At 47.9% G+C, this 12,855-nt stretch overlaps 1 protein-coding gene across 1 annotated transcript in view; it reads left to right on the top strand.

Moving 5' to 3' along the window:
* The window catches only part of MDM4 (MDM4 regulator of p53), a 143,610-nt gene that overhangs the window by 32,740 nt on the left and 98,015 nt on the right, over window positions 1-12,855 (top strand). Inside the window, exon 3 of the mRNA XM_082244358.1 lies at window positions 7,518-7,651. Coding sequence (XP_082100484.1) covers window positions 7,518-7,651 — 134 coding nt within the window. The remainder of the gene's footprint in view (window positions 1-7,517; window positions 7,652-12,855) is intronic.

The raw sequence follows: 12,855 nt of genomic DNA, 5'->3' as shown, positions 1-12,855 counted from the left end.
TCCTGGTGTGGTCCTGGTAAACGTTCCCCCACCCCCCGCCTCTTTCCTGGCGGATTTTGGGGTGGACGCGGGCTCCTCCCTGGGATGGTCGGACCCTCACACTCCTGGGTTTCCCTCTGTCCTGTTATGCAACCCCTTCCCCCCTCCCATATGGGGGGGCTGTTTGGGCCTACCTCAGGCTGAGACCTCGTTTGCAGGCCGCATGGGGAGCCGGGGGTGCGCCGTCCGCGGCGCTTGGCCGATCGTGCAGGATAGCCCTTGATCAGTTCCTCCAGGGCCTGCCTTCTGCGTGATGGTGTTAGGAGGGCTGGCTGTGGGTCCTTGTTGAATAAACGGGACGGAGACCCTGCGCTAAGTGTATGACAAAAACAAATAATAAAGTAATCTTAAATTGATAGCGGCTAAACACAGGACCTATAGAAATCCAAACCGAATGTATATCAATTTAGTGTAGCGCTAAAAATAACCACAATTATATAGTTAAATACCACATAAGTCACAAAAAACTAGTGCGGTGATATAGACAGGGAAAACCAAAGTCCATAAGGGTCATGAGTCCTTGAATTGGATAATATATGGAGATCCAAAGGTTGAGTCCCAGAAGATGATGAGGCAGGAGGAAAACACCGCCCAAACGGTACCGGACACCACGCTCGTCACGCCCCTTTGAACGCCGTCTCAATCTATTCCCGTGGGACGCCGCGGTTTTACTACTGTCTGCCTGCATTTGTCTACATCTGTGTAAGTGTAACCTTTAATAAATACTTTGATCATCTTCTGCTGGATTACGCTATGGTTTCCTTTTTATTCTCCTTCCCATGTGTTTGGCACTTCATATTGGAGTGATATATGAGCATATCGTTTCAACTGGTGGAAGCTGAGATTGGCACCAGTGCACTAATCCATATCCGTGTCCTTATGTTTGTGGAGGCAAGAGTATATGCTGAATTTTTTACCAAGCCTGTGTGGCCTGTCCATTAAGTTGGGGGCCCATTTATTCTGGTAAGCAGCCATCTTACATTACCTGTCACGGGTGTTTTCCTCCTGCCTCACCATCTTGTGGGTCTTTGTTGCCGCTCGCCACCATTTTGTTGTAGCCTTGTCTGCTAATATGATGGCGGCCATCTTGGTACACCCATTTTCGGCCATTTTGCAGTGGATTCTGTGCTGAAAATCTAGGTGGGAGTGCCTGGAGGCGTTTTCCGGGGGGGGGGGGGGGTTGGAGCCCCTCCCTTCACCTTGGGCAGGTCTCAATGCTCTCTCCCTTTTGGGACAGCTTTCTGCTAAACATGCAGTTGTCCTGGGAATGCAGATTGGGACAGTGCGCTTTAGCGCATTGGGACCGTTTTTTTTTTTTTTTGCAAAACTAAAAAAAAAAAAATAATAATTTTTGTAATTTTTTGCAAATTTTCCTGGTGGGTTCTTCTGGTTCAGTATGGACCCTGTAGACCATGTGTCCCCACCTGACCCCCTCACTGAGGCTGCAGGCCATTGGTGTCCACCAATGAATTTTCAGCGGTTGTGGAAGCATTTGGGTCCTGGGTGGAGGTGGCCTTGAGAGGGCGAGGTGCTCAGAAATGATCTTTACCTACCCCTGCCTCATCTAATGTCTCGGATTCTGAGTCTGACTCAGCCACCGCAGACGTGGGTCTCCCTGCCGGGTCTGTTACCTCACGCCCTGCCTCCTCGGATACTGAGAATGACATTTCTACCCCCCCGCCGCGCAAGATACAGGTGCTGGTGGCTGCACTGGTTATTTCGGTGCGTGACACCCTGCAATTTGGAGGACGCAGCGGCGGCTGCGCCTGGGGCGCAGGTTGCGTTTAGCACTCACATGCCATCCAGAGCAGCTTCATTTGCTAGTATGCTCATAGAAGAATGGGACCATCCGAGGTGTTCCCCTGGGTGTCTAAGCTGCTGCTAAACATTACCCCTTGAGGGGTCTCTGTTAACAAATTGGACTGTGCCACCTAAGGTGGACCCACCGGTCTCCAGACTGAAAAAGACTGCTGTTACTGCAGTGGAGGAATCCCTGTCCTTTAAAGACCTGGGGGATAGGATGGCGAAGGCTGTGGCCCGCGATCTACACTCTATACTGGCAGGGTCTGCACTGAAATCAGTGTTAGGATTGCCCTTGCCACGCAGACTCTGCCTGATGGGCGGAGTTCCAACGCCGTGATTTGGTGAGGAGCAGGTACCTCCTGCCTTGGGTGAGCTGTTGGACCAGCTGGTACAGGGCTGCACTATTTTTGCCATGCCGCGCTGGACACGGTTTCCTTATTCGGTCACCTGTTGGTTTTGGCAGTGGTTATCCGGTGTATACTTGGCTGAAGTGTTGGTCTGCGTATCATACTTCTGAGAGGGCCTTACGGATCTCCCTTTTCAGAGGGATCGCCTGTCTGGCGCTGCCCCTGGATGACATTATATAAGGGTCTCACGGGGGGAAGAGTACTTTTCTTCCATAGGCTAACAAGGGTAAGAACTCTCGTCGCGGACGGTGTCCCTCCTTTTCGGCTCACAAACCGTTTTCTTCGTCCCTTGTGCACGGTCGATCAGGCTAAGTCCTTCAAGACTTCCGCGGGTGGCTCCACGCGACCCTGGTCTGGCAAATGAAAATCGTTTTTTTCCCAGACCTGCTGACAAGGCCTACTCGGCCTGAAGGTGCGTCCTCACCCGTATATGAGGTGGAGGACGTCTTTGCCGGTTCTCTGACCTGCGGCTGGCCTGGATCCCAGACAGCTGGGTTCAGGAGGTCATGCCGTCCAGTTGCAAGATTGAGTTTTTCCAGTAAGGTTTTCCTTCTCTGTACGGCTGTCCTCGGATTGCTTGCTGGCGCTCTATGGGGCAGTACAGTCAATAAGGCTGGACCTAATGGCCCTGGAATTGGTTCGCACAAAGGCGGCTTCCCTACATCAGAGGGAATCCTGGCCTCCATGGACATCAGAGATGCCTACCTTCACATCCCGTTATGTGCAGGACACCAACGGGTTCTCCGTTTTTGCCCTGGGAGAGGATCCCTGTCGGTAGGAGTTACCCCTTGGTCTCGCCTCTGCTCCTCGGGTCTTCACTAAGGTGTTGGCTCCGACCCCGGCGCTGTTGCGACAGCAGGGTGTATCGATCCTGGGTTCCTGGCCGATCTGCTTCTCCATGTGGAGTCCCCTACGGTGCTGACGACTGATTGGGAAGTCACCATGAGCACTCTGGAGGAGTTTGGGTGGGTTCTGAACCTTCAGAAGTCGACCCTGGTCCCCTCCATGAGACTGGACTATCTGGGCCTGACTTTGGACTCGTCCTCAGCCAGGGTGTTTCTCCTTCCGGGAAAACTCTTAAATCTTCAGGCTGCGGTTCACCTGTTGCTGTCCAGCACATGGTCGACCCTTCAAACCTGCGTGCAAGTTCTGGAGCTGATGGTGTCGCCTTTCGAGGCAGTCCCTTTCGCTCAAACCCTCTCAAGGATGCCCCAGGAGGCAATCTTTCTCAAATGGAACTAGATTCCAAACTCTCTGAATAGTTCTATCCCACTGAGCCAGGTGTCCAGGGAGTCTTTGATCTGGTGGCTTTGGCCCCCGATGCCCAAGCAGGAAATCCTTCCTCCCCTTCAACTGGACATTTGTACCGTGGATGCAAACCTGTAGGGAGGAGTCCTCAGCATGGTCTCTGCTCAGGGAGTATGGTCCCTGGAGGATCCAGGTTACAGATCAATGTCCTGAAGCTGAGAGCGCTCTGACTTAGCCTAGTTCACTGGACCGGGCACCTGCAGCTGTCCAGGGTGCATTCAATCGGACTATGCCAAAACCGTGGCTTATGCCATTCACCAAGGGGGCACCAAGGGTGTCCTTGTGGCTTTGGAAGTGACAGGCATTCTTCGTTGGGCAGAGTGCCTTGTTTCAGCTCTCTCCACAGTTCACATTCCAGGTGTGGGTAATTGGCAGGCGGATTACCTCAGTTGACAGGCCTTGGATGAAGGGGACTGGTCCCTACATCCAAAGGTCTTCCAGCAGTTGTCTTCGTTGGGGCACTCCAGATGTGGATCTGTTAGCGTTGCATATACAGGATAGTGCAGAGGTTTGTGGCCCCGCTCCTGGGACCCTTTGGCGGATGCACTGGAGGCACCCTTGGTTCTGTCGTAGGCAAGAACATATACGAAGTACAACATGAACGACACTGAGAAGTTTAGCATGGTCACCTGCACAAGGATGACGCACGCATAATCGTGTGAGAGCAATCACGGATGGCCCAAGATCAGTATCAGAAGCTGTCTGCTTTTCCTCCTCTCAAGTTGCTGCCAAGACTTCTTTGCAGGTTCAAGGTGGAAGGGATTCCCGACATTATCGTGGCTCCGGACTGGTCTCGCTGAGCTTGGTACGCCAAACTGGTCAGGCTATTTGCAGACGCTCCTTGGAGACTTCCTCTCAGGGAGGATCTATTGTCTCTAGGGCCTATCTTCCATCCTGCTTTACGGTCACTGGCTTTGTCGACTTGGCTGTTGAAAGCCAGGTTCTGAAGAACAGGGGATTGTCTGCTTCAGTGATCCTGTTCTGCTTAAAATGAGGAAAGCGACTTCTAGGTTGATTTGTCATCGTACGAGAAAGTCGTATGTTGTGTGGTGTGAGTCTTTGGGCTCCACCTCGCTCTTACTCGGTGGCCAGATCTTGGACTTCCTTCAGTGGGGAGTTGATCACTGGCCTTGTGTACTATCATGGGTTGTGTTCGGCTTTGGCAATTTTCTGCCAGTGGCCATTGGTCGCCCGTTCCCTGGTGCGTAACTTTTTCCAGGGGTTGCGACACTCTGTACTTCTGGTGCGACCTCCTTCACCAACTGGGGACCTTGATTTGGTGCAGTCAGTTCTTCGAAAACCTCCTTTTTGCAAGTGTTCCAGTGCCTACCTTATCACTAAAAGTGGCCTTCTTGGTGGCTATCACTTCTGCGCGCAGGGTGTCGGCACTGGCATCATTGTCCTGTCCTTCTCCCTATATGTTGGTTCATGGAGACAAGTGGTACTCGTCCAGGTCCGTCCTTCCTTTCGAAGGTGTTTTTTTAGGTTCACTCGAACTAGGACAGTGTGTTACCATCTTTGCGTCCCAAGCCCAAACATCCTAAGGAATATGCCTGCATTCTCTGGATATAGTTCGGGCAATCAAGGTGTACTTGGCAACTACTGAGTCTTTTTGTAGATCAGATTCGCTCTGTCCTCTTGGATGGCCCGAAAAACGGGCTGTCTGTGTCTGCTGTGATTATTTCCAGATGGATCAGACAGATGGTGGTGCAGGCTTATTCAATTAAGGATCAGGTTCTAGCTTTCCCTGTTTCGGCGCGTTCTACTAGGGTGCTTAGTGCTTCCTGGGCTTTTCGCCATCAGGCATCTGCGCTGCAAGTTTAAAGGCAGCGACCTGGTCGTCTGTTCACACTGTTACCGAATTTTATAAGGTGGATGTGCTGGCATTTGCGGATGCTTCCTTTGGCCGCAAAGTTTTGCTGGCTGCTGTTTGGAGGGCGTTTGGCCTTCTTTGGGGGTTTTTCTGTTTGTTTCAGGTGGGCCTCATTTTGCTGTTCTTATGGGATCTATGTGGCCTGGTTGGCTATGTTTAGCCTTGGGGTCTGTTTTTGTTCTGCTGTTCCCACCCCCTTTGGGTACTGCTTTGGGATGCCACTACTGATATGCTTTAGAGGACTGCTTCCGTCAATAAACGATAGAGAACTGGATTTTTGACTTGCAATAAAATCCTTTTCTCTTAAGTACATTGATGGACGCAGTACCCGCCCCTCTTTTTTGAGTTGGGTTGGTGTTACTTCTCTGACACTGCTTTGATACAAAACTGACATCCTATGCAGGAAGAGAGAGGGTGTACCTCTGGTACTGCCCATAGGCATAGCCAGAGCTTTTTTTCTGCCTAGTGTCCTACTCCTGTAGGGGGCAGTATAACCCTACTGATATGCATCAGAGGACTGCGTCCGTCAATGAACTTAAGAGAAAATCCAGTTTTTTGACTTACCGTAAAATCCATTTCTCTGATCATTGACGGACACAGTACCCACCCCCTCTGTGGAGTTTTAATTCTTCTGACACTGCTTCTGACACTGCTTGTAATAAAACTGAGTACCTATAGCAGAGAGAGGGAGTATACACCCTGGGACTGCCCATAGGTGTAGCCAGTTTCTTTTTAGTGTCCTACTCCTGTAGGGGGCAGTATAACCCAATGGTCATGAAGATCTGCTGTCAATGAACATTAGAAAAATGAATTTTACAGTAAGTCGAAAATCCCATTATTAGTCTTAAAAATAACTAAATTGAATAGAGGTAGATTCTCACACCAATTTTTACAACACATCAGTTTTTAATTTCTCAAAAAGGCATATGACCTGATGGTTATCAATATGAGGCCCTCTTACCTGACTGTGCAAATAGTATTTTTAATGTACTGTATATCAGGAGGATGGTCAAAAGGATATCAGTGAAACCGCAGAGAGGGATACTAGATCCCCCAGTAAAGTCAAAGCAGAAAAAAGGGGGAATGAACTATGAATAAGGAGCAAATTTATCCACCATAATACATGAAAGGCCAAGACAGTAAACTTTAACCTACTAATATCTGAGCTAGGGAGGGTAAAGCCAAACAAACAAAGGACCAGCACAGGAAGGTTGCCTGAAGATCGCAAACAAATCAATGCTGAAGATATTTTATAATTTGAGAACTTCAATGTTTTGTTATGGAACAAGTATATTTCCACCTTGAGTTTAGCAATAGAGCAAAAATGGTACTAATAGGGTAAAGTCCTCCCACCAGGCTGGCCAAAAGATAGGGTGAAATAATAATGGTCATACATAGCTCACAAGTATACTTACCTCTGATTAGCATTCTGGCATTCATAGGTCTCTCCTGGGCAGGACACTGCATCAGCTCCCATTGTGGGGGTCTTTTTATACCCCTTCCCACCAGCACCAGCGTCTAATGGAGCCAATGGATGCAACGGGTATCCGGTGCCATGTTGGAAAATCTGCCCATAGTTAGGCTGGACCAAGGCATGCAAGTCCGGCTCCTGACCAACATTACCCTGGAAATGATGGAGCGCCATATTTTGGAGGAGGACTTCCTGGGAGAAAGCACATGGGGCTGCCAAAAATAGGCGACACCAAATCAGGACATTTATCACTTGGCATGTTGTAAAAATCCTTTTCTTTTAGTACATTATGGCAACACCTGTCCCTCTCTGACCTACTATTGCTAGTTGCTAGACAATGGCAGGATGGGAATGGGAGGTGATGTTGAGCTGTCTTTGTTTTGCCAGTGTCTAATCTCTTCATTGGCAACCCAGTGTACCTGAATACTCATTTTGTGGCTCCTAATATACTCAAAGAAAAGGATTATAGGGCAAGTCAACAAGTCTTAATTCTTTTTAGGTAAATGCTATGGATGCTTTTGCTTAGCATTTTTATATTTTGGAAGTGATGTGTACTGAATGAGTTGGTCTCCTTGCTCTATATGAATTACATGTTAACCTTTTAACTTCTTTTTAGGTTATGCATTATTTGGGACAGTATATTATGGTTAAACAACTGTATGACAAGCAGCAGCAGCACGTTGTTCACTGCGGCACTGATGAACTTGGAGAGTTATTAGGCATTACAAACTTTTCGGTGAAGGACCCAAGGTAAGAGGTTTAGAAAGCAAGAAATCAATATCAAGGTATATCAACTTAAGTCACTAAAATGTAAACATGAATAAGCAGTGTGGTTTTACACTTTCTTTACCAGAACTTTTTGAAGTTTAGATTCCCAGACCAAATCTAGCATCACTGTGGGTCAATAAGCTTGACTATAACTATGTAACTAATTTCTCTGTTTGACTTCACACAGCTGCACACTTTTAGTTCTCTGCTGCAAGGTTAATTAACATTCTCACTGCAAAGGTGTATGGTCATTTTAAAATATGTAATTATTCCAATGCCCAAAATGCATTGGATTAACCATTTAACCATAGCAACAACACTGAGGCTGCAGTACAATGGAGATTTTGATATCCTACGTTTTTTTTTTTTTTAAAGGAGTTGTAAATTTAGAAGGCTTTTTATCTTAATGCAATGGGATAAAAAACCTGGGTGTAGCAGCACCCCCATATAGTTACCTGTGCCCCTTCTCCAGCGATGTCCATGAGTCCCTCGGCCGTCTGGGACTCTCTCCTGATTGACTGCGGGACAGCCGCGGCAACATTGGCTCCTGCCGCTGTCAATCAAAGTCAGTTAGCCAATCAGGATTGAAAGGGGGCAGGGCCGGAGCTGCAGCTCAGCTCGGGTGCTCCCATAGCAAGATGCTCACATTATAAAGCTCCAGCGCAACCCAAAACTCTCCTTCCCCAGCAGCACACTAAAGATGAGGACTGCTGTGTTCTGTGTGAGCCCAACATGGCCTTTTCATAGTCACAAGTACAACTTTCCTTTCATCAGAGAGCAGCAGTTGCTACTGTGCAGGGGGCATGAGACCGCTTGTGATAGACGGATGCTCTGTGTGTGTTTCCATCTTCAAGGTGCTGCCGGGGAGGGGGAGATTTCTTAAGGTACAAATGAGCCTTTAAATGTTAAGGGGTGCTTGTAGGGAAGGGTTAATTTCAGGTAAAGCGTAGTTATTTGAGAAGCACTAACAGTTTCACTTCTTGGCACCAGAAAACCATCTGTGTAACATATTGAGCTTTGTAAATTTAAAGGGGGCCGCTTCCTGGAGAAGGATACGGTGAAGCTGTGGTGTTTTGACTGATGAGGAGATATTCCATGGTGACAGCTGGTGGGGAAGTGTAGAGGCACCTCAGCCAGCTGAGAACAGGTCGGTAGATGACGGGATAGAAGCGGGAGATGAGCTGGCAGTGGGGAGTTGCAGGATGACTTGAGGGGATGGTGTGGGAGATCATACTGACCATAAAGATTTGTGTCTGCAGTGTTGGCAAAGGGAGCGAGGAGAGAGGACCTTTCTACACTGAGACACACATACACAAGCAGTGGGGGAAATCTTGTGCAATTTGGTCAGAAATCGCACTGCATTCCTTTTCAAATCACATGTGTTTATTTGCAGTGTGATTTGCACTCATTCATTTTTTATTGGTGCACTGCAAAGTATCAGTACCAATACTCGCTCAAATACCTGGTATCGGCAGTGATACCGGTATTGGTGCATCCGTAATTACAATGTACAAATACATTAAAGGTGACAACAGTAACAGTGATAAATGGTTTACTCTAAGGTCTCTGAAAAAGACATGCAACCATGATTTGAGGTTAGAAGAAAGGTTTATCTTATTTAACCTAAGGCCCTGTTGATACCTGGGCGTAGGAGAAGCGCAGGCAGAAATGTCATCTCCGGCACCTACGACTCTCATCAGCACCAGCTGCTTGGGATTAGTGGTTCATCGAAATGAACAACTTGCTGACCACCCTATAGCACATTTACTGCTACGAGTTCTGGGCAGGATCACGTGTGTTTGTGTGTATATACACATATACAGTATACGCATGTGCCGCAACAATATACACTCATATAAAAAAAAAAACTAAGATTTTTTTTTTTTTTTTTTTTACCTACAACATGAAGCAGAATACATGTTTGCCTAAATAAATATATATAAATAAATATATATATATATAAATAAATATATACACACACACACACACAGTGCCTTGCGAAAGTATTTGGTCCCCTTGAACTTTTCAACCTTTTGCCACATTTCAGGCTTCAAACATAAAGATATAAAACTGTAATTTTTTGTGAAGAATCAACAACAAGTAGGACGTAATCATGAAGTGGAACGAAATTTATTGGATATTTCAAACTTTTTTAACAAATGAAAAACTGAAAAATTTGGCATGCAAAATTATTCAGCCCCCTTAAGTTAATACTTTGTAGCGCCACCTTTTGCTGCGATTACAGCTGTAAGTCGCTTGGGGTATATCTCTATCAGTTTTGCACATCGAGAGACTGAAATTTTTGCCCATTCCTCCTTGCAAAACAGCTCGAGCTCAGTGAGATTGGATGGAGAGCGTTTGTGAACAGCAATTTTCAGTTCTTTCACAGATTCTCGATTGGATTCAGGTCTGGACTTTGACTTGGCCATTCTAACACCTGGATATGTTTATTTGTGAACCATTCCATTGTAGATTTTGCTTTGTTTTGGATCATTGTCTTGTTGGAAGACAAATCTCCGTCCCAGTCTCACGTCTTTTGCAGACTCCATCAGGTTTTCTTCCAGAATGGTCCTGTATTTGGCTCCATCCATCTTCATAGCGTTTTGCATTGTTGCCAAAAAGTAAAATTTTGGTTTCATCTGACCAGAGCACCTTCTTCCACATGTTTGGTGTGTCTCCCAGGTGGCTTGTGGCAAACTTTAAACAACACTTTTTATGGATATCTTTAACCACTTAAGCCCCGGAGGATTTGGCTGCTAAACGACCAGGGGGTATTTTGCGATTCGGCACTGCGTGAATTTAACGGACAATTGCGCGGCCGTGCAACGCTGTACCTAAACGAATTTGACGTCCTTTTTTTTCCCACAAACAGCTTTCTTTTGGTGGTATTTGATCACCTGTGTGCTTTTTACTTTTTGCGCTATAAACAAAAAAAAGAGCGTAAATTTTGCAAAAATAACTATTTTTCACATTTTTTTTAATATGAAATTCCCCCCAAAAAAATGTAAAAATCTAATTTCCCAAGTCATCCTCCAGGACGGTCACATGAGAGAGATGGCTCCTCCTCCTACAGGAAACACAAGCACAGTTATGTTTAAAAGGCCGCCCCCCAGGCTGCCCCACAGTTCTTGTGTTTCCTGTCCTGCTCATGCAAGCATGGTCCTCAAAACATCCCCTGTTTGTTATTTTATTTCCCCTATCCTGGGCAGGCGTCCTGGGATACCTCCTCTTTCCACCAGCCTGGGCCGATAAGATTATCAGGCGGGCCGGTGCCAGTAATGGGGGTGAAGGAGGAGGACTTCCTAGGGATAGGAGGGGGTCAGGAAGACACCCTCTTCTGTCTCTTCCATGTGGGGGCAGACTTACGGCTGGAAACCTGAGGTCAGGGCATTTCCAGCGATACTGCCTTGCTGGCTTACCTTGTTCCAGGGGGACTAAGGAGAAGCTGACCTAAGAGGGGACCATTCGGCCAGCCGGAGGCCGCGCTGAGCCGCACGCCATACCCTTGAAGAGAGGTCTTTTTCCCACGCCGGGCTCCCGGTGGAGTAACCGGCGCATACAGCAGCAGCCAGCGTCGCGGCGGAAGTGACGCAACAAATATGGCGCCGCCACCGGAAGTGGGGAGGCGGCCATTTTGGAAGTGGGCAAAAGCGCCGGAAGTGAGGGAAAAGCGCCAATCGAGTCCCTGGCGGGAAATTTGATTTTAAAAAGGCGCCAATTTCACTCACACAGCGGGCTACACCCTGTCAAGTCAGGCTGCTGCAGGATTCCTTCCCTCCAGGCGGTCCTAATGGCGGAGGACCAGTCCCTACTACCAGAGGCTGTTGCTTGTGGCCCCAGCCTGAGTACGGTAAGTGGAGGGAAGGGAAAGAGCAGGGGGCAACTCCATCACCCTCTTGGGCGCCCCCCCCAAAAAAAAAAAAAAGGGGGGGGAATCGGTGGCGAACCCCTTTTTTACGGGGTTAAAAGGGTGAGGGAGCTAGTACTCCAGAGGGACGGGCGATAATGGGCTTTATGTCTCTCTCTGCTCTCTCCTTCTACAGCTCAAGTCCGCAGAGGCTATAGACACAGCGGCGAAGCCTAAGAAGAAATACTGCCGCATCTGCGGGATAAAAATCCCAACGGATTCGAATAAACTACTATGCCCCAAGTGCATCAAGAAAGTTATTAGTGAAGAATCCAAGCCACTAGGGAAAGATTTCCTTGATTTCAAGAAAGAAGTCACATCAACACTAAAATCTCTGCAGTCCTCCATAGATGGAATAAGACAGGCGGACCAACCATCCACGTCAGGATACCGCGTAAAAACGACAAGGATCCAGACGGTCACTAGGCCAGCAGAAGAATCCTCAGACTCAGACTCCCAGGATGAGGAAGGAGAACTCATCGGGGGAGACAGCTCAGATTCAGAAGAGGAAAGCGGGGTTCAAGAAAAGGTGACTAGACACCTATTCCCAACGGAAGAGACGGAGGAACTCCTTAAAGCAATATACGTAACAGAAGACATACAAGAAGAGGAAGAAACAAGATCGGTAAGGGACCGACTATACAGAGGACTTCAGGTGCCGAAGACTCGTACTTTTCCAGTCCCTCATTCCCTGGAAGGGATCATCAAGAAGGAATGGGAATGTCCCGAAAATAAACTTTTTTTCCCAAAGGCTATGAAAAAGAGGTTCCCTTTTGATGACGCTGTAGAGGTTCGGGCCAAATGCCCAAAAATCGACGCACCACTAGCTAAGGTGTCAAAGAAGTCGGACCTGTCCTTCGAAGACATGGGCCACTTAAAAGATCCGATGGATAAGAAGATCGACGTGACACTTCGGAGGGCCTATGAGGCTGGGGCAGCGTCCTTTCAGCCGAGTATGGCCAATACCTGCGTGGCTAGGAACGTGTCCTTCTGGCTGGAACAGCTAAGGGGACAGCTGGAAAAGGTACCAGGAAGCGAAGAAGCACAAAATTCACTCCTCTTGATAGAGAAAGGGGTGGCCTACATGGCAGATGCAGCAGCAGAAGGAGTACGAATTGCAGCCAGAACTACGGGTCTAGTAAACTCTGCAAGAAGAGCCCTCTGGCTCAAGACCTGGGAGGGGGACTACGCATCTAGGAATAAGCTATACGGTATCCCCTTTGATGGGAAGCTACTTTTCGGCCAGGAACTGGACAAGGTCCTGGAAAGGTCAGCCGAC

This window comes from Pelophylax lessonae (genome assembly GCF_965119305.1).
Source record: "Pelophylax lessonae genome assembly, chromosome: 2".
In the NCBI taxonomy this organism is placed as follows: Eukaryota; Metazoa; Chordata; class Amphibia; order Anura; family Ranidae; genus Pelophylax; species Pelophylax lessonae.
The sequence above is the reverse complement of the archived record's forward strand: the minus strand, read 5'-3'. Positions and strand labels throughout refer to the sequence as shown.